Source organism: Staurois parvus, unplaced genomic scaffold, assembly GCF_062004578.1.
Source record: "Staurois parvus isolate SC_StPar_1 unplaced genomic scaffold, SC_StPar_1.0 ptg002770l, whole genome shotgun sequence".
Classification (NCBI taxonomy): domain Eukaryota; kingdom Metazoa; phylum Chordata; class Amphibia; order Anura; family Ranidae; genus Staurois; species Staurois parvus.
This window is the reverse complement of record NW_028320566.1, coordinates 83504-111468: the sequence shown is the minus strand read 5'-3', so window position 1 is coordinate 111468 and position 27965 is coordinate 83504. Positions and strand designations below refer to the sequence as shown.

At 46.1% G+C, this 27965-nt stretch overlaps 1 protein-coding gene across 5 annotated transcripts in view; it reads left to right on the top strand.

The window, feature by feature from the left end:
- LOC149429152 (asparaginyl-tRNA synthetase-like) overlaps positions 1-27965 on the top strand; it is a 111819-nt gene that overhangs the window by 8349 nt on the left and 75505 nt on the right. For all 5 annotated transcript variants that reach the window (XM_089666671.1, XM_089666672.1, XM_089666669.1 and 2 more), the window contains exons 4-6: positions 10800-10920; positions 13957-14097; positions 26174-26248. In XM_089666671.1, the coding sequence (XP_089522797.1) occupies positions 10800-10920; positions 13957-14097; positions 26174-26248 (337 nt within the window). The remainder of the gene's footprint in view (positions 1-10799; positions 10921-13956; positions 14098-26173; positions 26249-27965) is intronic.

Genomic DNA, 27965 nt, shown 5'->3' with positions numbered 1-27965 from the left:
ATGTATTCTGCTACATTTCTTTGGTGAAAATACCCCAGATCAGTGTTTATAATTTAGTGTGTAGGAAAGCTAGAGTCCAAAAATCATGGTATATATATCTGACAATCGATCAATGCTGATGTACTGACGGCCAATCTCATTTCTTGAGGCCTGAAAATGCCAGGATAGTACAAATACCCCCTATATGACCATTTTTTTGGAAAATAGACAGTCCAGGGTATTTGGTAAGAGGCATGAAGCTGTAATTTTGTAATTTTTTGTCCCAATTTTTGGAAAATTAAGAAATTGAAAAAATAATTTTTTTCTTTTTTTTTTTTATATGTTGTCATCAGTCCAGTACAGCATTTATCATATAACTGGTGTGGCAGTGATCAGGGACACTGACTGGTGACCAGTATGTGGAAATAAAAAATATTTAATTTATTCTTTTTTCTATTACTATTTTTTTCTATTTACAATTTTTTTTTTCAACACACTGTGACCAGAGTAATACAATGTTAACAATGTGCATAGTTGTTTTTTTTTTTTACGCATTATGATTGCTAATACCAATGTTTTTCATTGACATTAGCAACCATTTTTACTGAATGAAACTGATTGATTTAGTCTTTTGTTGTGATTAGCTGTGATTGGGTAAAGCTCAACATATGGTACAGATGGGCCTGTCTGTACCATGTGACTGTTGTGACCAGTCACAGCTGACAACACAATTGTATACAATGGATGGCATGAAGCCATCCATTGTATACAATTGTCATGTGATCTGTTGTGGTTAGTCACAGCGGTGACAGGACACTGACAGCGGGCCGATGTAGTGATCTGTCCTCTACTGTGTCCCGAGGGCACAGCCGGTGACAGATCACGCTGCTGCACGGCTGCTTGAGCGGCACCATCTGACAGGACGTCATATGACGTCCACCCAGAAGGAGGAGCGTCGCGCCCGGCCGTCAATCTGCTATAGGCAGAATGGAAGGTGTTAAGATATTCTTCTATCAAAGTTGCAATAGTGGGAATTTATCAAAACTGGAGCAGCTGTGCATGGCAACTGTTAGGGATCCAGGTATGACCAGAAATGTGTGGACTGACACAGGGAAGTAGCAGGCTTCAGGAACACAGGCGTAGTCAGGGCTGGAGAGGTGGAATGGTCAGGCAGGCTGCTAGGTACTGTCAGGCACCGCGCGGCGGGATCTCTAGTACCCACAGAACGGGATTCCCCAGGGTGCGGAGTCTAAGCCCCAGTCTGCCTTTTCACCAGAGCCCCTGATGGTGGGGATGGACTTGGCGCAGGACTGAGACCAGGTCGCGGCCCCTGAGTGCACCCAACTGTGGTAGAGGGGTCCGCCGAGGGTATGTACCGTGGGAAAGCCTGACGTGAAGAGGCTGGCAGACCTAGTAACAGGGACAGATCCGTGCAGGATGGATGGATGGATGGTCTGGGTAGCGTCAGGCAGGCCAGGTCAGCAACGTGCGGGCAGTGAGGTATCGGAGGAGCAGGCAGAGAATAGTCAGGGTCACAAGCCGGGTTCAGTAACTCACGGGCAGCGCGGTACTGAGGATCAGGCAGAAGGATGGTCAGGCAAGCCAGGGATCAAGCAGGAGAAGTCAGCAGAGATCAGGATCAGGCAGGGTCGGCAACAAATCAGATAGTCAGCAGAACAGGAACACAGGATACCAGGTACAGGGGCTCATGGGAAACAATACAATAAAGGCCCTGATCACAGGCCTGGTCCTGCTTAAATACACCTCCTGCAATCAGCTTCAGCTGATGGCTGACTGCAGGAGTGAGCTTCTGGTTGCTGAGAGCACCCGCTGGTCAGCCCTGGTACTGCAGCCCACACGGCAGGTGAGTCCCACCACCAGTGCTGAGTCCATTCCTGACAGCAACCAATCAACTTCTATTTTTTTTTTTTTTTTTCAAAAAAGCTCATGCCCTGATCCATACTAGAACGCAGTGCGGGAAACCCATGATCTGTGCACGTTTCCCACACCACGTTAACAAAGCACGGCCAAAACATTATGGAATTTAAAAAAAAAGCACTGCCCTTTCAATCTGCTGCAGGTGTCCATGCATTGTTAACACCCCAAACGCAGTGCGTTTGCCTGCCCTGAATCGCCTGGTACAAAACTACCATTTGATCCAGATGCAGTGCATTACCAAAAGTAGTGCATGCGTTAAGTTGGTGCGATTTCAGCCCATTCAAAATGAATTAGCCCAGTTGGCACAGCACTGAATTTGCATGGTAATTGCACTGGAATGCAGTGCAATTCCTGTACGATTCCTTGGCAATTTATAGTGTTAGGCTAAAGTAAAACTATAGTAAAAACTTTTTTTTTTTACTTCCATTTTAGATAAAATAAGGGAGGGGTTATGGTTTTTCTTTGCTATCTGTATACCTTTGGGAAGGTTTCCCTTCACTACCTCTCCTACAGTCAAAACAGGAGGTGAGAGGAAATCGCTACAAAGTAAAGGAATTAATTGGGGACTCCCAGGTCTCCAGAACTAGTGTCCCCATTGGAAGATTTCCCCTCTATTATTTTTATGGGGAAAACCCAAAATGTGTGGGTTTTATTCTACTTTCAATGATAATGGTACACAGGATGAACAGAGAGGGTGAATCTCCCTAATGGGGGCTATAAAGACCTGACAGGTGTTCTAATCCACCAACTTTTTAAGGGCAGCACTCAATCCCAGAAAAAAATGAATTAATTATTTATAATTCACTACTTTTTTGGGGGGGATTTAGTGCTGCCTTTGAGAAGTTGGTTTAAATGTATGTTGTTTACCGGAACATATGGCAAGCGGCTCTGTCCCTTGAAGGTTTCCTGAGAATAGTCTCCTTTTCTATAATTTTTTCAGTTTTGTGTTCTAATCCAACTCCATCCTTTTAGTTATTCTTTAAAGCAGCAGTTAAGAAAAAAAAAAAAAGGTCCCCCAAGTTAATGTCATAACATAATGTGTACAGTGGATATAAAAAGTCTACACACCCCTGTGATATAAAAAAATGAGACAAAGATAAATCATTTCAGAACTTTTTCCACCTTTAATGTGACCTATAAACTGTACAACTCAATTGAAAAACAAACTGTGATCTTTTGGGGGGAAAGTAAACATAAAATGATGTGGTTGCATAAGTGTGCACACCCTCTTATAACTGGGGATGTAGCTTTGTTCAGAATTAAGCAATCCCATTAAAAATTATGTTAAATAGGAGTCAGTACACACCTGCCATCATTTATAGTGCCTCTGATTAACCCCAAATAAAGTTCAGCTGTTCTAGTAGGTCTTTCCTGACATTTGCTTAGTCGCATCCTACAGCAAAAGCCATGGTCCACAGAGAGCTTCTAAAGCATCAGAGGGATCTCACTGTTAAAAGGTATCAGTCAGGAGGAGGGTACAAAAGAATTTCCAAGGCATTAGATATACCATGGAACACAGTGAAGACAGTCATCATCGAGTGGAGAAAATATGGCGCAACAGTGACATTACCAAGAACTGGATGTCCCTCCAAAATTGATGAAAAGACGAGAAGAAAACTGGTCTGGGGGGCTGCCAAGAGGCCTACAGCAACATTAAAGGAGCTGCAGGAATATCTGGCAAGTACTGGCTGTGTGGTACATGTGACAACAATCTCTGTATTCTTCATATGTCTGGGCTATGGGGTAGAGTGGCAAGACGGAAGCCTTTTCTTCCGAAGAAAAACATCCAAGCCCAGCTAAATTTTGCAAATACACATCTGAAGTCTCCCAAAAGCATGTGGGAAAATGTGTTCTGGTCTGATGAAACCGAGGTTGAATTTTTTGGCCAAAATTCTAAAAGATGTTTGGCCCAAAAATAACACTGCACATCACCAAAAGAACACCATACCCACCGTGAAGCATGGTGGTGGCAGCATCATGCTTTGGGGGTGTTTTTCTTCAGCTAGAACTGAGGCCTTAGTCAAGGTAGAGGGAATTATTAACAGTTCCAAATACCAGTCAATATTGGCACAAAACCTTCAGGCTTCTGCTAGAAAGCTGAACATGAAGAGGAACTTCATCTTTCAGCATAACAACCACCCAAAGCATACATCCAAATCAACAAAGGAATGGCTTCAGCAGAAGAAGATGAAAGTTTTGGAATGGCCCAGCCGGAGCCCAGACCTGAATCCGATGGAAAATCTGTGGGATGATCTGAAGAGGGCTGTGCACAGGAGATGCCCTCGCAATCTGACAGATTTGGAGTGTTTTTGCAATGAAGAGTGGGCAAATATTGCCAAGTCAGGATGTGCCATGCTAATAGGCTCATACCCAAAAAGACTGAGTGCTGGAATCACATCAAAAGGGGCTTCAACAAAGAATTAGTTTAAGGGTGTGCACACTTATGCAACCATAATATTTTAGTTTTTTACTTTTACTTTCCTCCACCTAAAATATTTCAGTTTGTTGTTCAACTGAGTTGTACAGTTTATAGGTCACATTAAAGGTGGAAAAAGTTCTGAAATGATTTATCTTTGTCTCATTTTGTTACATCACAGAAACCTGACATTTTAACAGGGGTGTGAAGACTTCTTATATCCACTGTATACTAGGACATTATGAGAGATTTACCTTTTAATTTAGTGTAAAGTGTTACTAAGCCCACAACAGTAAAATCAGTCTGTATACGCAGTAAATCATATACTATTTATACTCACTGTGGAACCTAAAGGGTTAATCCTCCGCACTGTGTAAAAAAAGATGTTTGATCCTATCTTCTATGATCCTCCCCTTCTTCTACTGTTCCCAGAATAACTCCTGATAGAACAGAGGCTTGGAGGCAAGCTGCACTTGCTCAGTTTGGTGTGTATTAGTAGAGCGTTTTTTTTTTTTTTTTCTTGGGAAAGTGCATGCGATCAGCACAGGGACAATCAGCACTGTCCAGACTAAGGGTCAGGGGTCCTGCAGCCTCATAGGATGATCAAGAGAGAATGAAAATGCCTCCTACAAGCTTTAACCAGTGCTCTGCTGGACACTAGTAGAAGGCACAAGACTGCTATATACTGCTATATAAACTGCTAAAAGTTATTTAGCAGTTTCTATTTACTAAAATAATTGCATTTCCATGTTGTGTGTACTGTGGGAGACCAGATATAGTGAATGCAGGGTCTGGGGAGAGCGGATATAGTGAATGCGGGGTCTGGGGAGAGCGGATATAGTGAATGCGGGGTCCAGGGAGATCAGATATAGTGAATGCGGGGTCCTGGGAGATCAGATATAGTGAATGCAGGGTCCTGGGAGACCAGGTATAGTGAATGCGGGGTCCTGGGAGACCAGGTATAGTGAATGCGGGGTCCTGGGAGACCAGGTATAGTGAATGCGGGGTCCGGGGAGATCAGATATAGTGAATGCGGGGTCCTGGGAGATCAGATATAGTGAATGCAGGGTCCTGGGAGACCAGGTATAGTGAATGCGGGGTCCTGGGAGACCAGGTATAGTGAATGCGGGGTCCTGGGAGACCAGGTATAGTGAATGCGGGGTCCGGGGAGATCAGATATAGTGAATGCGGGGTCCGGGGAGATCAGATATAGTGAATGCGGGGTCCTGGGAGATCAGATATAGTGAATGCAGGATCCTGGGAGATCAGATATAGTGAATGCAGGGTCCTGGGAGACCAGATATAGTGAATGCGGGGTCCTGGGACATCAGATATAGTGAATGCAGGGTCCTGGGAGACCAGATATAGTGAATGCAGGGTCCTGGGAGATCAGATATAGTGAATGCGGGGTCCTGGGAGATCAGATATAGTGAATGCAGGGTCCTGGGAGACCAGGTATAGTGAATGCAGGATCCTAGGAGACCGGATATAGTGAATGCGGGGTCCTAGGAGACCGGATATATTGAATGCAGGGTCCTGGGAGACCAGATATAGCGAATGCAGGGTCAGTGGAGACCAGATATACTGAATGTGGGGTCCTGGGTTTAGTAACACTTTAAGCCCTTCAGCGGCACGCTGTCACATCTCTTGGCACTTCCATCTTCACCCGGTCTTCCTTCTGGCCTCATGAGCTCTGGCAGTGTTAATGGCCATGCCGCGATGACGTCACTCCCACCCATGTGCACAGGAGTTATGGTCGCTGCACAGTGCTCTGTATTGTCTGCACCCTCAGGGTGTCCTCAATTCAGACCGCAGTTGCAGATATAGCGAATGTCTCCTAAGTGGTGCACGTTTACGAAGTATTTATTATATCTACAGGTAATCTTTATTGTGACCTTACCTGTAGGAATACGTGTCCAAGTGGTGTTTACTACCGCTTTAAAGGCTATGCCCCAACTTTTAAATAAAATAAAGAAATGGACATTGTTGCAGGAAAAAAATGTGTTTTTATTTTTTTCACAGGAGCCTGCAGAACATGGGAAAAGTGTTCAGTAGATGGGAATCACAATGCCAGGCTCCTGCAGGCTCTTTCTCCAGCTCCCAGTGTGTACAGATGTACAGACTTTCAGTTACAGAGCTGGATGAAGTGTCAATGGACTACAAGTGCGTAGATCACCATACTTGGGTTCCAAGTCCGTCTGCCGCAGTGGAAGATGGGACTTGTAGTTCATTCATTCACAGATTTCTGCAGATTTCAACAGTGACAGCTACTGTGGGGAAGAGGAACCCCCGTACACTGTCATGGAGGTGGGGGGGATATGTTGATGGTAGGCCCATTTGTACCATGTTACATGTATAAAATGTAGTGTAGTGCAAAAGATAGTCAGCTTTTAAAGGATAAGCTCACCTTTTGCACAAAAATAATAAATGCACATTTTTTTTGCAGGTAAAAAATGTGCATTTATTATTTTTGTCTGCAGGAGCCTATAAAGCTTTGCACCAGTGATCAGTATATCGCTGGTGCCATGCAGGTCTCCTGCAGATCTGTCAGTATATCTGTTTGACCATATGGGATGTACGGGCAAGCAGATATACTAACAGGAAGATTCAATGAACTACCACGGCGCTCCACAAGACTATCAGGATTTGCAGTTCATTCATTCATGGAGGACTGTGAATGAATGACGCTGCCGTGTGGGCGGAGCCTGGCACAGCCTCGCTGTTTTCAAATCTGACAGCTAGTATGGGTATCTCCCCCCCCATACTTCTGTCAGAGGAAGGGGGGGCAGCGGAATGTAGTTGCAGCATTGGAAACATGTTACATGTTCCACCCTAAAAATGGGTGAAACATGTAACATGTTTCCAAAGGTGAACTTATCCTTTAAGTGAATAAGGTGCCTGATTGGTTGTCATGTACAGCTGTTGCAGATTCTAGCTGCTTCACTTTCGATACATTTCTATCATTGCATTTGTACAATGACGCTTGCAGACTGACATTTTGATGGCCAATTTGACAGCTGTTGCTGCTTTGTAATACATTTCTGGTAGTAGTGTCGGGGGAGAGCTGCAAGGCCTAAGAGATGCATCCTGAAAACTTTCTGTTTGTAAAAGAAGGGGGGGGGCGGTGCAGAGGGAGGAGAGGTCACTTGTTTGTCAGCACACTAATGCCGGCCATACATGGTTCGAATTCCGAAAGATTTTTCGTCCATAAATCGGAAACGTCGTTCGCTCGGTAATCCGATGGTGCCATCATTGATTTTGAAAATCGACCGACCAAGTTATAAAGTTCACCCCATATAACAGGCGACTTTCTGTTCCTTCCAGGTCACGGCTCATGCTCATATACTTTTCGGAAAAACGATCGTACGATTTGACCATCATTGAGTCGAAAATCAGTTGTTTTTCACAAATTTTCCAACATGCTCGATCACCGAAAAAGGGAGAAACCACGAAAATGGGCCGGTGCCATTGACCCACTAATAGAGCGAAAATCGGCCGATTATTCTTAGGTTTGGATTTACGGATGAAAAATCGGTCAAATTTCGACCCATGTATGGCTTGCCTAAAGCTTGCATCATGTGATAAGGTAGCATACTTTGCAAGCCAGACCCGGTTGTGCTTTGTGAACCCATATGGAAGAAAAATATATTTTAAATATATTTTAAAAATATTTTCCCCAAATATATTGCCATATATTTGCAATGCTACAACTTTGACCATATTCAAAATATATTTCAATAAATATATTTACCCTTTTGGGTGGAGCTCCGCTTTAATGTCAATAATGAGCATGTGTCAGGAATGGACATGCCAATGGTGGTGGGACTCACCTGCCTTGTGGGCTGCAGTACCAGGGCTGGCCAGCGGGTGCTCTCAGCAACCAGAAGCTCACTCCTGCAGTCAGCCATCACCTGAGGCTGGTTGCAGGAGGTGTATTTAAGGAATGGCCAGACCTGCAGTCAGGGCCTTGGTGTATGTTTCCCATGAGCCCCTGTATCTGCATCCTGTCTGCTTCCTGCCTGATTCTGCTTGATCCTGACCCTGAATGAACTCCGCCTGTCCTGACCTTGGCTATTCCTGACCACTCTCCTGCTCCTTTGGTACCTCATCTGCCTGATTGTTCCTTACCCGGCCCGTCTGACTACGCTCTGCCTACGCCTTTGTGTCTTGTCTGCCCGATGGTTCCTGACCCGGCCCGCCTGACCACTCCACCTCACCAGCCCTGACTGCTCTTATCTGTGTACATTCCGTTATCAGTTGGAGGTTTGGTTTATATTGTGCGTTATATTTGTGTATAACCCTTAATAAATTATATTGTTACACCATACTTGAGCCTGCGTTTCCCTGTGTCAGTTCACGCATCTCTGGTCTTACCAGGAGCCCTGACAGCATGGCCCTTCACTGTATAAACTTGCTGCCATTGAGTCACGGCCGCATTTGATCGCACTGAGAGCCAGTTCCCTCACGCTATTCACTATTCTCCGCACTGTATACATGAAGGCAGCTGGATTTTTGGAATTCTGCTTTTCGTTTGCACATGATGTTTTGTCAGTTGATCAATATTGCTAATAGGGTTGAGGTTTACTGTTCTTAATTATGTCCTAACTGCTGTATGGCTACATGTTAACTTTAAAGTAGGGATCCACCCCAGAGTCTGGAGCAGCACCTGGCGAGCCGCTGAGAGCTTGAGCCAGCCGCTCCCTCCCCCTGCACAGCCCAGCGCTCCAGCGAGTAATTTATTGTGTTTGTGTGTCTGATACTGCCAGCAAGGGGTGTTAAAAAATCTGACAAGTTGGCTGTCAGATGAAAGCGATCCAGTGGCTCTGCAGCGGCCGGATCGCTTTCACACACCCCTGTATGTACCAATCGGTCCCCTATGTGATAAAAAAAAAAAGTTTAATGAAAAATCGGTGTAAAAAAATTAACCACTTCCAGACCGGACACTTTTACCCCCTTCCTGACCAGGGCAATTTTCAGCTTTTAGCGCTATCACACTTTGAATGACAATTGCGCGGTCATGCAAAACTGTACCCAAATGAATTTTTTACCATTTTTTTGAGACAGATAAAGCTTTATTTTGGTGGTATTTATTCACCACTGGGATTTGTATTTTTTTTGCTATGTAAATGAAGAGTCCAAAAATTTTGAAAAAAAGTGTTTTTTTTTTATAAAATTTTGCAAATAAATAATATTTCATCATAAATCTTAGCCAAAATTTATTCCGTTATCTTTTTAGTAGAAAAAAAAATGATCCAAATTAGTTTATAACCAAAAATTATAATTTTTAAACTTTTTTTTTTACATTTTTATTTTATTTTTTTATACTATTTTTTTTTTTTTTTTTTTTTTTTACATACTGTCACCCTAGCAGTACAGTGTCACCATGGTGACACTGTACTACTTGTGGGGGGGTGATGAAGATTTTTTTTTTTTTTTTTACACTGATTGCTTTTACACCCATATAGGATGTAAAAGCAATCATTTCTCCTTCTCTCTGTCTGCATTCTTGCACTCATTAAGAAGTATTGAGTGAGCTGTGATTGGTCACAGCTTGTCACATGGTACAAGGCTTTTGTGAATAGCCTTGTACCATGTGACCTCTGTGATCATTCACAGATTTCACACGTAGTAAGCAATGATGTCACAAGTGACATCTTGCTTACTAGTTTGCATGTGATCACTGATTGGCCAATCGGTGATCACATGATCGGGACCTCGTACGGAGGTCCCATCCGACGATCGGTGTTTCACTGTGTCCGGAGGACACAGCGGGCACCGGATCGCGGTGCTGAGCACTCCCAGGGAGCGCGCACAAGCAGGGTGCGGGGAGGCCATTTATAAATGGCCACCCGACCCTGCACTGCCACCGTCCGGCCGTTTATATGCAACGGCCGGTCGGGAAGTGGTTAAAATCACACCCAAACACTTAAAGCTCCGTTGGCTGTACTTCTTCAGATCATAGGAGTGCAGTTCGTTCTGCATTCCTGTGACCCGTTTTCAGCTGACAACAGGCTGAACCCCGATGTCGGCTGATGTCACTCAGCCGGTCCGGGCTGGGGAAAGATCCCGACTTTAAAGCCGGGATCCACCCCAGAGTCTGGAGCCGCTGAGAGCTTGAGCCAGCCGCTCCATCCCCCTCCTCAGCTCAGTGCTCCTGTGAGTAATTTACTGTGCGTGCGCACCCTAAAGTTTGTGCATTTTTTACTTAAATTTTGCATTCCATAAAAAATTGTGCTAATATTGAGTGACATAAAAAATTGGAACTACTGCTATTTTATTCTGTCTGCTTTCAGAAAATATGTTTTGGGGGTTTATGAAATTATCAGGCCTAAAAAGATTTTTGAAAAAAAAAAAAGTGCAAAAACGGCTTTGGCATCAAACAGGTTACAGGTTTATAGGATTATTGTAGAAAGATTGTAAAGCTGTTCATTGTCTCTCTAATATGCCTCCATTTGTTTCCTTTTAGCTCCATCAGTTTCGGCAGTGCGGTGGAAGTGTCGGGGGCTCTGGTGAGTAGTATCGGCACCAAGCAGAGTGTGGAGGTCAAGGCAGAAGATATTCGAGTGATTGGAGAATGTGACACCAAAGTAAGATGTTCTCTATAATTCCAGATTTTCTGGATGGAACCGCAATCTTCAGTTAATTCTAATAATGACCATACACATAGCAATTCCGATTCTTCAGTTTCCATTTTAGTCGATCACCTGATGCGCTGTTTTCAGTCAAGCACTGGCGCGGTCAGATTGAAGAATCCATGATGGTTATCAGATTGCTCTACAGGGTTTACAATTATGAAATGATGTCTGTTCAATCGCAATTATTCTTTCAGTTTCGTAAAGTGGATTCACCCTCAAGGGAGACTTCCCTCCCCTTCTGCTGCCTAGGTGAATGCCAAGCAAGGTCCTCCTTTTGCCTCCTGGGATATGTACTTCACATATCCCAGGAGGCATATCACTTCATTCAGAAAGGAGGAGGGGAACGGGCCTAGCGCTGCATCATCAGGAGGCGCTCAAACTGAACCAGGGAGAGACGGCGGGCCTTCCAATGACGTCGCACAAGACCATGGCATTGCAGGACAGAAAGGTGTCAGAATACAAAAGAATCTCGGCAGGACAACGCTGGATCCTCTGGGTGGGTGAGTATCAGGAATGGCCCACCTAAGCCATACGGTAAGCTGGGGAAGGGGGAGGGGAGAGGTGGCCAAAGATCCTCCTTAAATTTAACCGTGATGATCAGATTCAATGGAAGGGTGCCTTCGTTTCTTCATTCGCTCTTGCTCCCATTGGTGAAAGCCAGTTTAAAAGTTGGCAATACAATTGTCAATTTGATCCCACAATTAGAAAATAGAATGGATGTTCTTAAAACACAAATTCTACTAGTGTATGGCCAGCTGAAATGTCCTTTTAAGCTGTGTTTCTCAATCTTTTTTCAGGCACGGCACCCTTTTAAAAGTATACAACATATTGAGGCAGGTTTAAAAACAACAGTCCCACTAGATGAGAAAAAAAAAGTCCTGATTGCATAGAGGACAGGAAAGTGTAACATGCAGAGGTCAGGAAAGTGTAATGGACAGAGTGTGGGGGTCAGGACAATGTAACACACAGAGGGAAGGGTTATGGACAATGTAACACACAGAGGGAAGGGTTATGGACAATGCAACACACAGAGGGCAGGGATCAGGGAGGAGTGTGTCTGGTAGTTGCTTTAAAATAGAGAGAGTTCATCAGTGTATCCAGCCCCAATGATGTCAGATTAGATGAAACACTTAGGGCAGAGTTGTATGCACTGATAGAGTGGCAGTGTCCTGGGTGAGTCAGAAGCGGAATGTCCCGTGTGCAGGGGTCTGGAAAGTAACATACAGAGTGCGAGGGCCAGGGTAATGCAGCACGCTGAGTGGGGGGGGGGGCAGGGTAATGCAGCACGCAGCGTGCGGGGGGCCAGGGTAATGCAGCACGCAGCGTGCGTGGGGCCAGGGTAGTGCAGCACGCAGCGTGCGTGGGGCCAGGGTAGTGCAGCACGCAGCGTGCGTGGGGCCAGGGTAGTGCAGCACGCAGTGTGCGTGGGGCTAGGGTAGTGCAGCACGCAGTGTGCGGGGGGCCAGGGTAATGCAGCACGCAGCGTGCGGGGGGCCAGGGTAGTGCAGCACGCAGAGTTTGTGGGCCAGGGTAGTGCAGAGTGTGTGTGTGGGCCAGGGTAGTGCAGAGTGTGCGTGTGGGCCAGGGTAGTGCAGAGTGCGTGGGGGGGCCAGGGTAGTGCAGTGTGCATGGGGGGGGGGGCAGGGTAGTGCAGTGTGCGTGGGGGGGCCAGGCTAGTGCAGAGTGCGTGGGGGGGCCAGGCTAGTGCAGAGTGCGTGGGGGGCCAGGCTAGTGCAGAGTGCGCGGGGGGCCAGGGGAGTGCAGAGGACACACACATCACTCTGCATCTGTGGAAGTTTAACGATCCTGAAAGCCAATCAAACGGCCAAGGCATGTAAACCCAGAAGGAAGACTGAGTGAAGATGGAAGCCATGTCAGCGGTGACGGAACGTGTCGCTGGAGGGCTTCATTTTAGGGTACTTCTGCCATAATGTGCTAGTAATGTGCACTGCATACTAGTGCGTTATGACATTCTCCTGCAGGGGCCAATTTTTTGTTGTTGTTTACTACCACTTTAAGGGTGGCTACATTGCCTTGCAGGGTCCTATAGAGACCTGCTGTAGCTATGCTTTCATAAGCGCTGTCTGGAGAGAACTACAGGATGATGAGAGGATGATTACGACATGACATGTGGAGCAGAGGAAGCAGGAGGTTGCAGATTTAAAATAATGTGTTTCTGGACTTTTCTGGTAGTAACCATTGTCCCGTGCAACATTTATCCATATCTATGTTTCTGGAAAACGTGAAGGCTTTAGTGCCACTTTAAAAGTGCTTTATGTGTTTTAACAAAAAGACATATGCTTTCCCAGTACACTGGTGTGAATGTGACCTACGAGAACAGAATGCTTTGGTATACTTACTACTAGAACAGTGGTTCTCAACCTGTGGGTCGCGACCCCTTTGGGGGTCAAACGACCCTTTCACAGGGGTCGCCTAAGACCATCGGAAAACACATATTTCTGATGTGTAAAGAGCAGCTGCTGTGCTGAAAGCAGCTACTGTGTTGAGAGCAGCTACTGTGTAGAAAGCAGCTACCATGTAGAAAGCAGCTACCGTGTTGAAAGCAGCTACCGTGTTGAAAGCAGCTACCGTGTTGAAAGCAGCTACTGTGTTGAGAGCAGCTACTGTGTTGAGAGCAGCTACTGTGTAGAAAGCAGCTACCGTGTTGAAAGCAGCTACTGTGTTGAAAGCAGCTACCGTGTTGAAAGCAGCTACCGTGTTGAAAGCAGCTACCGTGTTGAAAGCAGCTACCGTGTTGAAAGCAGCTACCGTGTTGAAAGCAGCTACCGTGTTGAAAGCAGCTACCGTGTTGAAAGCAGCTACTGTGTTGAAAGCCGTATTGAAGGTAAAACGACACATGAATTATAATTACTGGGTAAAGAATTTTATGGTTGGGGTCACCATAACATGAGGAACTGTATTAAAGGGTCGCGGCATTAGGAAGGTTGAGAACCACTGTACTAGAAGATGTTTATTTTGTTTTTGCAGGATTTTCCATTTAAAATTAAACAGCACCACCCCCCAGAATATATTCGGCAGTTTCCTCACCTGCGCTGCAGGACCAACACGTTTGGATCCCTACTGAGAATTCGCAGTGAAGCCACATCAGCCATCCATGAGTATTTCAAGGTAGCGTGTGTGTGTGTGTTTGTTTTTTAGCAGCTGCTTTTGTGAAGTGCATTGTGTGTAAGGGCTTGTGTACATAAGTGTTGACAAATCTTGATGTTTTGCATTTGAACACATGCTAGTGAGTAGTGCTGGGTTCAAATGCAAAGATGGGTCTAACTTTCTTCACCTTCCATTCACATATATCTCAATAGGACCTGCTGTGTTAGAAGAAACACAACCCCAAACCACAACCCTAGATGCAGGATTAAAGTAAAACTATGGCGTCCCATTAAAAAAATATTATGTGCTGCAGCTTCTTCTCCTTTTTCCAGTTGCAATGGGCATTCTTTCAGGACTGGGCTTTGCTAACGATGTGCAAACGCAACTCAGTCCTGAAGTACTTTGAGCCCAGCCTGCATGATGGTGCACCCCCCCCCCCCCCCCCCCCCTAGCTGTCTGGGCTCACAGGACATGGGCAGAATGACAGAGTGCTGTGTTCTGCCTTAAGAGGACAACCAGTTCTGGACTGAGGAGGAAGCCAGAGCATGGAGAGTGTAAGGCAGGCCATACATTATGCAATTTTCTTTTTCCTTCAACCGGGGTTGAAGGATAGAAAATTGCTCGATCTCCCCATCAGTCAGTGTTGATGGAGGAATCCTTCCCACAGCTCTATCGTGTTCTGCCAGCAGGGAGCCTTCCCCACAGGCAGAATGCAGTGATCACTGCTGGTGGCTATAGCTGCTGGCATTGATCGGGTGGAAAAATCCCAACAGGCTGGTTGTACCAAAGTCGCTTGATGGATCAACTTCAGTACAACCAGCCTGCCCTGCCCATAGATGGATTGACTTTCAGCGGGTTCCTGCTTAACCAGACAAATTTCGATCTGTCTATAGCGGCAGCTGTTTGGGCTCACAGGAGATGGGCAGAATGACAGAGTGCTGTGTTCTGCCTGGAGAGGACAACCAGCACTGGACTGAGGAGCAAGCCAGAACATGGAGAGTGTAAGGCAGGCCATACATTATGCAATTTTTTTTCCTTCAACCGGGGCTGAAGGACAGTAAATTGTTCGATCTCCCCATCAGTCAGTGTTGATGGAGGAATCCTTCCCACAGCTCTTTCATGTTCTGTCAGCAGGGAGCCTTCCCCACATGCAGAATACAATGATCACTGCTGGTGCCTATTGCTGCTGGTATTGATAAGGCGAAAAAATCCTGACAGGCTGGTTGTACTGAAGTCATTTGATGGATCAACTTCAGTACATCCAGCCTGCCCATAGACAGATTGACATTAAGCCGGTTCCTGCTGAACCAGACAAATTTTGATCTATGTCTTGCTTAAAGGGGAAGTTCCGCTGTAAGGACTGCTCCCCCGCTCCCCATTAAAGATTGGTACCTTTGGGGAGCGGGAACCCGAATTTGACAGGTACCCGCTCCCACTTCCGGTCCGATCACCTAGGCGATCGGAAGCGGAAGGTGTCCTCCCTCCCTCTAGTCTTTTGGGACACGTGACAGGTCCCAGAAGACTACAGGACCATTCATAAAGCGCAGCCCTACTCGCGCATGCGCAGTGGGTACCCGGCTGTGAAGCCGCAAGCTATTACAGCTGGGTGCCCACACTGAAGATGCCGGCCTCCTGGAATACAGGAGGGCCAGTGAAACGAGCTGCGGGGGTGAAGGAACAGCTATAACTCTTGTATGCCCAGCTCTGGGCCTTAACAAGCCACTTTGAGAATTGTTCAGGCTTTGCAATGTATTTTGAAGACTTTGCATTTGAATACGTGATAAAAACCCCAACCCAATACATGAGACTTATTACTTCTGCCACCAAAGCAGCTTTATAATTTGAAAGCACAGTGACCTGAGTATATACTAATATTTAGGGCCTGCAGGAGAGTGTAAAACTGGATACTAAATTGGGTTCACAAATGCCCTAGGGTCCCCTGTTTTCACTCAAATCTCACTAAGCAGCCCAAATCTCACCATTATCCATGTTACTTCTGATGTCCCGCTCTGGGTACTTTTGGAACTCCCAAATTGCGAGTCTATTCCTATTACAGCCTTGCTATGGCTTCCACAAAAAACACTCCCAGCCTCTGTTATGATCCGCCAGGTGGTGCCTCCGGCTGCCCACTTGTCAGACCTACCCAAAGCGTGGAGTCTAAGTCCCGGTCTGTGCTTTCGCCAGGGCCCCTGATGGTGGGGATGGACTTGTAACAGACCAGGACCAGGTCACGACCTCTGAGCAGGCCCACCAGTGGCAGAGGGAACCTCCGGGGATGTATAGGTACCGGGAGAGCCAGATGTGAGGAGGCCGGCAGGACCTAGCAGGATGGGTCACGAGCAGTGGTCCCGTGGGGTAAGCGAGGTACAGAATCGGCAGGCAGAGAGGAGTCAGGTCACACGCAGGGTCAGCAGGATAAGTCAGTCCGCAGATAGGTCAAACAAGCCGGGAGTCAGGAGGGGAGAAGGCAGAGTAGTCAGGGCAATCCGGGTCAAACACAGGAGAAGGCAGCGTAGTCAGGACAATCCGGGTCAAACACAGGAGAAGGCAGCGTAGTCAGGACAATCAGGGTCAATATTACAGGTTCAGGAACTCAGGATCACAGATAGACCTTGCGGCAATCTGTGACAGTGCAGGGCATCTTTAAATATTGCGCCCTGCACTGTCATTGGCCACCCGAGGCGCGCCCGCGGCTCCTAATGCGCATACGCGGCGTCCTGTCAGCCGTGGTCCGCCGGGACCTGGTGCTTGTGTCCCGGCGTGAGCCACCGCTAGTGCGCGTGCGCCGGGGGAGGCGCCGCGGCGGTCCCTGACAGCCTCCCTGAGCCCTTTAATGTCCCAAAGCTTGAAATTTGGGACTCAGTTTGGTACCTGGGCAACCTCCTGTCCCCTTTCCAACCTTTGTTACCAGTCCTAAATAACCCACTCCTCCCGCTGGGACTGGAACAACCAAGAACAATTACATGATGAGTGATGCATGGTTTTACACATGTACATCATTTTCTGTCCGCCTGCACCTTCCCTTCTTGGGCCTACCTACAAGAACTTCATGAAGCACCCTCTTAGGAGTTCTGTCGATACCTTCAAATTTGACACTGGATAATGATATTATATCGAACCTCAGCGTTTCCTTTTAGGAAAACAACCTTTGAACACATACACTATGGTGCCAAAAGTATTGAGACACCCCTCCAAATCATTGGATTCAGGTGTTCCAATCAACTCCATGGCCACAGGTGTTTAAAATTAAGCCCCTAGGCATGCAGACTGCTTCTACAAACATTTGAGAAAGAATGTGTTGCTCTCAGGAGCTCAGTGACTCCAAGCGTGGTCCCATGATAGGTTGTCACCTGTGCAATAAGTCCATCCATGACATTTCCTGGCTACTAAATATTCCACGATCAACTGTTAGTGGGATTATAACAAAGTGGAAGCAACTGGGAACAACAGCAACTCAGCCACCAAGTGGTAGGCCACGTCACATGACTGTGGCTGAACCGTACAGTGCACAGAAGTCACCGACTGTCTGCAGAGTCAACAGCTAAAGACCTCCAAACTTGGTGTGGCCTTCAGATTAGCACAACAACAGTGCATAGAGAGCTTCATGGAATGGGTTTCCATGGCCGAGCAGCTGCATCCAAGCCTTGCATCACCAAGGGTAATGCAAAGCGTCGGATGCAGTGGTGTAAAGCACGGCACCACCAGGCACTAGCGTAGTGGAGACGTGTTCTCTGTAGTGACGAATCACACTTCTCTGGCAATCCGATCGATGTGTCTTGGTTTGGTGGTAACCAGGAGAACGGTACTTGCTTGACTGCATTGTGCCAAGTGTAAAATTTAGTGGAGGGAGGATTATGGCATGGGGATTTTTTTTCAGGGGTTCGGCTTGGCTCCCTAGTTCCAGTGAGGGGAACTCTTAAGGCGTCACCATACCAAGACATTTTGGACAATTTCATGCTCCCAACTTTGTGGGAACAGTTTGGGGATTGCCCCTTCCTGTTCCAACACGACTGCACACCAGTGCACAAAGCAAGGTCCATAAAGACATGGATGAGCCAGTTTGGGGTGAAGGAACTTGACTGGCCTGCACAGAATCCTGATCTCAACCTAGGGTTGCCACCACATCCCTTTAAAACCGAACACTAAACTGAATAATTACTCAGATTACACAGGCTAATTTAGTGCAGATAAGGCTGCAAGTGAGTTTAATTAACACCTTAATCAGCCACAGAACCTGTGGAATTAATGTGTGTTTGGTTTTAAAGGGATGAGGTGGCAATCCTACCTCAACCCAATAGAACACCTTTGGGATGAATGCAGACTGTGAGCCAGGCCTTCTCATCCGACATCAGTGCCTGACCTCACAAATGCGCTTCTGGAAGAATGGTCCAACCTTCCCATAGACACCCTCCTAAACCTTGTGGACGGCCTTCCCAGAAGAGTTGAAGCTGTTATAGCTGCAAAGGGCGGGGCCAACTCAATATTGAACCCTACGGACTAAGACTGGGATGCCATTAAAGGTCATGTGCGTGGAAAGGCAGGCGGCCCAATACTTTTGGCAGTATAGTGTATGTGTACCTTGCCTTTTCTCCGCCATATATGCTGTGCTAAATAACAAGATCCTTGCCGATTATCTCCTATGTGGGCCATTGGGAAGGAGATCTTGCAATTTCAATAGATCTTGAGGATTAAAGTACAGCGTGGTCAAACATAGCAAAATGCTCCTAACAGAACTGTATTGGAATCCGCTTATAAAGTTCTTTTCAGGTGGTTCTGGGTCCCTTCCCACATAGCTCATGCAAACCAAACCCACAGCGATAGATGCTTCAGGGACTGTGGACAGCATGGTCCGCGGTATGTCTGAATTTGGTGTTCATTCCCGCAACTGACTGCCTTTTGGTCCAAGGCCTTTGGATTGCTCCAAACTCTATTCCATGTAATAATCCCTAAGGTGGCTCTACTACATTGCCCTATCCCAGGCCTGTTTTCATACCAACAAAAACTGGCCAAGTATTTATTTTTTCCTGCTAAACACACAACAGCCAAAGCCTGGAAGAAGCTTTTCTGTTCCCTTCCAAGAAGTGAAGTAGCGTGCCTGGCCACATTGATGATTAAACTTGTCAGAAGTGACTCATACTAATGGCAGAGGAAGGAGGCAGCAGACAGAAATGACACTTGGTGCTCTGGATTGGGACAAGTACACACTATTGAGGGATATGCAACCACTTTAAAAATAAGTAAAGTCATTTTTTTACCCCAGCCAAAAACTAAGCTTCACAGCTGCACATGATAAATTTCAAGGGATTGCACTACTCCCAGCGCTGGTGCACCTACTCAGGCTTACTCTTGTCTGTGCTGCAGTTCACCTCCTGGTTATAAAAGACCAATCTAAGAGCATACATCTGCCTCACACACATACATAGCCCAGGATTTGCCCCCAATAAAGCAAAACTGCGTAATAGGAGCATAGTTATGTATTACTGCATCAGTACTTCTATGTTCCAAAGAGAGTCTGTGCCATTCTGGTCAAAGTGACAGTTTGTCTTGTAAGAACAATGCACCCCCCCCCCACCACATGCAGTGTTCGGGCCTGAGTACTACATGCTGAGAGCAGATCACATGCTATGTTTATTTATTGGGGGCTCCAATGGAGGAGTAGAGCAGTGCAGGGGGGGAGGAACTGCAGCATAAGGTGAATAACACTAGATGTGGTGTTTCTCTTAAAACAGAACCGGTCACTGTGCCCATTTCAGGATGCACTTGACAGCTGGGCGAGATCATATGACACCCTCCTAGGATCATGCACCATGGGCTGCCCTGCAGTATGATCTGTCACTCACGAACCACTGCTGGTACCATGTGATTGCTGTGACCAATCAGCAGTAACACATCACATGGCAATTGCACTCCAATGAATGGCTTTCATTCATAGTCATTCATTGTAGGGCAGCACAGTGGCTAAATGGTTAGCACTTCCACCTGGCAGTACTAGGGTCGTTGGTTCGAATCCCAACCACAGCACCTCCTGCCTGGAGTTTATATGTTCTCCCGGTGCCTGCGTGGGTTTCCTCCGGGTAATCCGGTTTCCCCCAACACTCCAAAGAAATGCTGGTAGGTTAATTGGATCCTGTCTAAATTGACCCTTGTATATGAATGTGAGTTAGGGACCTTAGATTGTACACCGCTTGAGGGTTAGGGACTGATGTGAATGTACAGTCTCCGTTCATCCCAAAGGTGTTCTGTTGGGTTGAGAAGGGTTGCCACCTCACCCCTTTAAAACCAAACACATTAATTACACAGGTTCTGTGGCTGATTAAGGTGTTAATTAAACTCACAGCCTTATCTGCATAGTCTTTCATTGTAGGGCAGCACAGTGACTAAATGGTTAGCACTTCCACCTGGCAGTACTAGGGTCCTTGGTTCGAATCCCAGCCACGACACCTCCTGCCTGGAGTTTGCATGTTCTCCCTGTGCCTGCGTGGGTTTTCACCGGGTACTCCGGTTTCCTCCCACACTCCAAAGAAATGCTGGTAGGTTAATTGGATCCTGTCTAAAATGACCCTTGTATATGAATGTAAGTTAGGGACCTTAGATTGTACGCCCCTTGAGGGTTAGGGACTGATGTGAATGTACAATATATATGTGAAGCGCTGCGTAAACTGACGGCGCTATATAAGTACCTGAAATAAATAATAAATAAATAATTGTGTACTATCGTGTTGTTCAATGTGATCACATGGTACAGAAACGGCAAATCACAGCCCACCTGTACCATGTGATTAGCTGTGGCCAATCACAGCTAATTACAACAATACACACTTGATGAATGGATTAATTCACAACAAATAGTTGCTTATAACAGTGATTTATGGATGTAAAAATCCTGATCACCTTATCAGAGTAGTACAGTGTTACTATGGTAACGCCTGTACTGCCCTGGTCACAGTATGTAAAAAAAAAAAAATAAAAAATGGTAAAAAAAATTAATTTAAAGTAATAATACAAAAGAAAAACAATTGCAAAAACTATTTTTTTACACAAATTGCAAACCAGCCAATGTCCCTAATCACTGTCACACCTATTATATGATGATGTACTGCACTGGTGACAGCATGTAAATAAAGATGTGAAAACAAAAATGTCTTTTTTTTTTTTTTAATTCATTTTCAAAAAATTGTGACAAAAAAATTACAACTTCTTAAAAAAACTAGCAATGCCTCTTACTAAATACCTTGGACTGTCTACTTTCCAAAAAGGGGTCATTGGGGAGATATTTGTATTGTCCTGGCGTTTTCGGGCCTCAAGAAATGAGATCGGCCGTTAGGACATCAGGATTGATCAATTTTCAATCATACAGTATATCCCATAGTTTGTGGGCTCTATAACTGTCACATAGACTAATGTACACCGATTTGGCTTACCATTATCAAAGTTATGTAGCAGATTACCATACATCTTGGCTTACATTTATGAAGAAATTTCATTATTTGCAAAATTTTGTAACAGAAATAAGATTTTTTTTTTCCCCAAACTTTTCAGTCTTTTTTTTTTTTTCTTTCTAGTATTTATATAGCAAGTAGTAATAAACCCAGTGGTGATTAAATACCACCAAAAGAAAGCTTTATTTGTGTGAACAAAATTATAAAAATTTAATTTGGGTACAGTGTTGCATGACTGAGTAATTGTCATTTAAAGTGTGGGAGCACTAAAAGCTGACAATTGACCTGGGCAGGAAGGGGGTAAAAGTGTCTGGTATTGAAGAGGTTAAGGACTTCCGTATGTAGCACCCTGCTAGATAGCTAAGGGGAGCTAGATCTTAATTGTTAGGCAGAGGCTGAGTAGCAGCCTGGGTGCAGCAGTCAGAGGGAGGTCAAATTGTGGTCAGGGCTGAGAGGCTCTGCAGACCAATCCCTCTGGAATTTCCCCCTGCTCTAGAACTTTGGAGAAAGATCTAGAAGCAGTGGGTTGATCTGAGGAGTGGCTAATTTTTACTCTAAGGGGATCCTGGCCAATCCCCAACAGGAGGTTTGGCAAGGGGCCAGGACAACCTTTAAGAGTAACTGAGCCTGCTCAGCAGGGGGAGAGTTCAGGTGGGAGAGAGAGAGAAGGATGTGAGGCTGGAGGCAGGAGCCTGTGGGGGTCTGGATGGAGAGGGGCTCAACTACAGGCAGAGGACCTTGGAAGGCTGAAAGCTTGAGACTTCACCGGCCCCCTTGGAGAGGACAACCTGTGTAGTAGGGAAGTAGCAGCTCAGCTGGAAGGCCTGGTAGCAGCCACCGACCCACCGGCAGCACAGGAGAAGGACTAAGTGAGTAAACCTGCCCCTCCTGGGCCAGTAAGGGGAAAGGAGCACTCTAGTGGGGAGCTGGATTTGCTATCTTACCCAGGACTGTTTCACACTGCAGTGGCAAGGCACTGGATCCCCTGCCCAGGGATTCACCCAGTACAGCTGGATGAGGAGCAGAGTCATCTGGGGTGGTACTGCGAGAGATGCTGGCTGGCTCTCCAGAAGAAAAACTTTGCTGTAGAGACTCGTACATAGTTGCTAAGGAGTTTGTTCTCCGTTGCCATTCCCCTTGGATGGGGTAAAGGGGTGAATGGGATGCCCAAGTTCTAATAAAACTTCAAAACAAAGCTCAAGGACTGGTTACTGTCTCTTAATGCAAGTCTGTGTGAAGGAAATGCGTGTTGCCTGGCTGTACAAGGCTATAGGGGGACCCAAATCTCATGCAACTCCTAAGGGGGGTAGTGCTCCATGTATGATGTTTTAGCAGAATGGTAGAGGGACATCAGGGTCCTGAGAACATGGACTATCCAAGGCCCGTGTACATCGAAATCAGGGCGCAGCTTATCCAAACAAGATGATAATACTTGGAAGAAGCCCTGGCATAAAACGGTTCCAGATGACCATAGGCAGCAGATACATGAGCCTGCCAGTGTCTTCCCACATGTGAGAATGCATTCCCACAAATTATTTACCTTTAAATGTAGTTCTGCAACAAGGAATGCACTTCCTAAATGTCCCCAAAAGATGGCGCACTTTATTCATAAAATGTAGGCATAGCGTGTACCGGACCTGAAAACCGAACTCTACGTACAAAATAACTGTTTTCATCAGTGGTGTCATTTTTTAAGTTTTTTTTTTTTTTTTTTAGTAAGATTATTAAGAGCAAATGACAATCTACGTGTACGATTTATGTGACAACACCCATTGCACAGATGGTAGAGTCAGATTGTAACAGGTATGGTGAGAGGAGGGCTACTTTTACACTGATCTGCTGCAAAAACGCATAGGCTTTTTTTTAGCCTCCCTGCAGGTATTCCCGAGTGTAGCTCGGAGTTAACTTTCAGAACCACAAGCGGTAACCCCGAGCTACACTCGGGAATACCCTGCAGCGTTTCTCCGGGATCCCTCGATCACTTACCTTGTCCTTCGCTCCCGCGATGTCCCCCCTGCAGCGTCCCCGGCCATCTCCTCCGGCCGATGCCGGCATCCGTCTTCTGTTCCCTGGGATGTACGGGACAGAACTGGCGGGAAATTTAAAAATTTTAAAAATGACATTCACTAATACACTAAAATCACATAGTATAACATTCCTGTATCAAACCATTTCACATACATTTTGTCCCGAGTGCTTTGTCCGGCGCCCTGCCTGCATTTTTACTGTTCTTTCTGCCTGGAACCTGTGAAACGTTCATGGCGTCCAAAAAGCGTCCCTTTTTAGGTCAAAAGCGGTTTTGGACCGGCTAGAGAACAGCGATAGTAAATTAGAACCACTTGCAGAATTGAGTGATAATGATTCGTGGGGGAAATTCATCATCAGACACTGAAAACGATTTTGCGACTTTGCTCAGCGATGTGCGAACTTGGCGCTATATTTCAAATTTCAGTGTTTTTGGTTTGATTATATTATTGAGTTACATTTATTATATTAATTTTTTTTATGATTATTTAATAAATTATAATTTATGATTTCGTGTTTCAAATTTTATCCTACCCGGGATGTTTACTAGACTCTTGTTCGGACAGATTTCAGTGAGTTATTCCTAAAAATTACAGGCCTACAATAAAAAAACATTTCCATGCAAAAAAATGTACCACTTTGAGCACAGAAATACTGACATTATCAGACTGCTAGGGAGGCTACAGGATTTAAAAACTGCACCAAAAACGCTTCTCAGAGGTGTTTTTGAGGCACTTTTTAGGCGCTATCCATTGATTTCAATGGGAAGGGGCATTTTTGGGGCGTTTTTTTTTTAACTCCCCTTAGATGCTGCAAGCAGGAGTTGTTACACCGCACTGCAAGCGCAATGCCTCAGTGTGAAAACATGAATAGATATACATTCACACACATAGGGAAGCATTTTTCTTGAGCTTTTCAGGAGCTTTTTTTTTATCACAAAAGCACTTCAAAAACTCCTCTGTGTGAAAGTAATCTAAGAGGTTGTGGAAAGTTAAATATGAATGCCTTAGATATAGTTATACATGTCCGTTTGATCACCTTTAGGCTTGGCTCACATCTGTGAGGTTGGTGCCGCTGTGGGACCCTCACAAATACTTGCAGCCGCACCACCCAGACAGAGGAATGCGGGACCCGCAGGCAGGTGCCATTAATTCTAATGGCGTGCCGCCCGCACTGGAAATCGCAGCCATACCGGGAACCTTGGTTCCCGTGCGGGCTGTGATTTCCCAAGTAGCGCAGGGACTTTTTTATGCATGTCCCGGCGCACGGTAGTCAATTCAAATGAATGGGCTTTCGTTCCCACGCAAATCACGGGCCGCATATATGTGAACCAGGCATATAGGAGTCTATGGGGGAGATTTACTAAAACGAGCACTCAGAATCTGGTGCAGCTGTGCAATCAGAAGGCAATCAGCTTCTAACGTCTGTTTGTTCAATTGAGCTTTGACAATGAGGCTAGGTTCACATCTGTGCGGGTGGTGCCGCTGCGGATCTGCACAAAAATCCGTGCAGCCGCACCACCCACACAGAAGAATGCGGACCCGCGGGTGGGTTCCATTAATTCTAATGGCACGACACCCGCATTGGAAAACGCAACCACACTGGGAACCGAGGTTCCCATGTGGGCTGCATTTTCAGAAGAAGTACAGGGACTTCGCTGCGTGTCCTGGGGCACGGGAGTCTTTCAAATTAATGGGCTTTCGTGCCCGCGCAAAACGCTGCCCGCAGGAACACGGATATGTGAAACCTGGAAGCTGATTGGTTTCTATGTAGAGCTGCACCAAATTTTGCACCAAACAGTTTTAGTAAATAGCCTTCATGTTTCTGAGCTAAACAAGTCTAAGATGACCTGTCATCTCTTAGGCTAAACGGTTGGCACTGAGCCCTGTCTAGTTACTGCAGCTATAAAATGCAGGGGATTGGAAGCTGATGTTTAAGTTCCTTATATTCTGCTTCCCTGGTTCTACCCTCATCAATATGCTACTTAAAAAAAAAACAAAAAAAAAAAAAAACCTTTCTGTTTTCATTACATATCTTTCTGATGTCATCACTGGGTCTCCATGCTTCCCTATGCAATGCAGGCAGATTATGGCTAGTGGGAGGGGCCAGAAGGGTGCTGTACATAGCTTCCAGAGAACATCACAGCACCCTGCCTCCATAGTCCTCTCTAGAACCCTCAGTCCTGATGAAGCAGTGCACTTGTTCATAGGAGGAGCTATACAAATATCAAAATGCCTAGGTGAGTGGGTTTCAGTCTGGAGGAGTGAGTGTTCCTAGGCAGGCTGTATTTGCATGAAGACCACCCTACTTAATGCCCATATATGATGCTCAGACTCAAATTCAAGGAGCGTGCTAGGGACAGTCAGGCTGCGGAGGAAAGATCTGGATGGTGCTGGATGTCCTCCAGCCAGGAAATGAGGTGGGCTCTATCTGAAGCTTCTAATGTACATTGTAAAAAGCTCACAGTGTGCAATACAAGAGAGGAGCCGGTACAACTGTGCAAGACTGGAGGGAAGGCTGGAGGTCAGATCTAATGATGTGCAGGGATTTTCGGGAGTTATGTTGCTGTGATGCCGGCAGTGTTGGTGCAATGTTCCAGAATGTGACTTCACACCTCTCTTCTCTCTATATAGAGCCATGGGTATGTTCACATCCACACCCCAATAATTACTTCTAATGACTGTGAGGGAGCAGGAGAGCTCTTCCAGGTAGGTGCTTTTGTTTTTGTTTTTTTTTCTTTTTAAAGAGGGACCTGTGGCCCCCAGTAGTCAGTATTGTCTATAGTTTATTTCTCATTTTTGTATTTTTTTTTCTTTAAACTCTTATAATGGATTATCAAATGTGCTGCCTGTAACTTTTGTAGGGGGACTGCAAGGAGCACTGAATTGTAGAGGGACTTTAATGGTCTCCTGTACCATGTCTGCAGTCTCTGACCATCTCCTGTATCATGTCTGCAGTCTGACCATCTCCTGTAGTATGTCTGCAGTCTCTGACCATCTCCTGTATCATGTCTGCAGTCTGCAGTCTGACCATCTTCTGTAGTATGTCTGCAGTCTGTCCATCTCCTGTGTCATGTCTGCAGTCTGACCATCTCCTGTAGTATGTCTGCAGTCTGACCATCTCCTGTATCATGTCTGCAGTCTGACCATCTCCTGTATCATGTCTGCAGTCTGACCATCTCCTGTATCATGTCTGCAGTCTCTGACCACCTCCTGTAGTGTGTCTGCAGTCTCTGACCACCTCCTGTAGTGTGTCTGCAGTCTCTGACCACCTCCTGTAGTGTGTCTGCAGTCTCTGACCATCTCCTGTAGTGTGTCTGCAGTCTCTGACCATCTCCTGTAGTGTGTCTGCAGTCTCTGACCATCTCCTGTAGTGTGTCTGCAGTCTCTGACCATCTCCTGTAGTGTGTCTGCAGTCTCTGACCATCTCCTGTATCGTGTCTGCAGTCTGACCATCTCCTGTAGTGTGTCTGCAGTCTCTGACCATCTCCTGTAGTGTGTCTGCAGTCTCTGACCATCTCCTGTAGTATGTCTGCAGTCTCTGACCATCTCCTGTATCATGTCTGCAGTCTCTGACCATCTCCTGTATCATGTCTGCAGTCTCTGACCATCTCCTGTATCATGTCTGCAGTCTCTGACCACCTCCTGTAGTGTGTCTGCAGTCTCTGACCACCTCCTGTAGTGTGTCTGCAGTCTCTGACCACCTCCTGTAGTGTGTCTGCAGTCTCTGACCACCTCCTGTAGTGTGTCTGCAGTCTCTGACCACCTCCTGTAGTATGTCTGCAGTCTCTGACCACCTCCTGTAGTATGTCTGCAGTCTCTGACCATCTCCTGTAGTGTGTCTGCAGTCTCTGACCATCTCCTGTAGTGTGTCTGCAGTCTCTGACCATCTCCTGTAGTGTGTCTGCAGTCTCTGACCATCTCCTGTAATGTGTCTGCAGTCTCTGACCACCTCCTGTAGTGTGTCTGCAGTCTCTGACCACCTCCTGTAGTGTGTCTGCAGTCTCTGACCACCTCCTGTAGTGTGTCTGCAGTCTCTGACCATCTCCTGTAGTGTGTCTGCAGTCTCTGACCATCTCCTGTAGTGTGTCTGCAGTCTCTGACCATCTCCTGTAGTGTGTCTGCAGTCTCTGACCATCTCCTGTAGTGTGTCTGCAGTCTCTGACCATCTCCTGTAGTGTGTCTGCAGTCTCTGACCATCTCCTGTATCGTGTCTGCAGTCTGACCATCTCCTGTAGTGTGTCTGCAGTCTCTGACCATCTCCTGTAGTGTGTCTGCAGTCTCTGACCATCTCCTGTAGTATGTCTGCAGTCTCTGACCATCTCCTGTATCATGTCTGCAGTCTCTGACCATCTCCTGTATCATGTCTGCAGTCTCTGACCATCTCCTGTATCATGTCTGCAGTCTCTGACCACCTCCTGTAGTG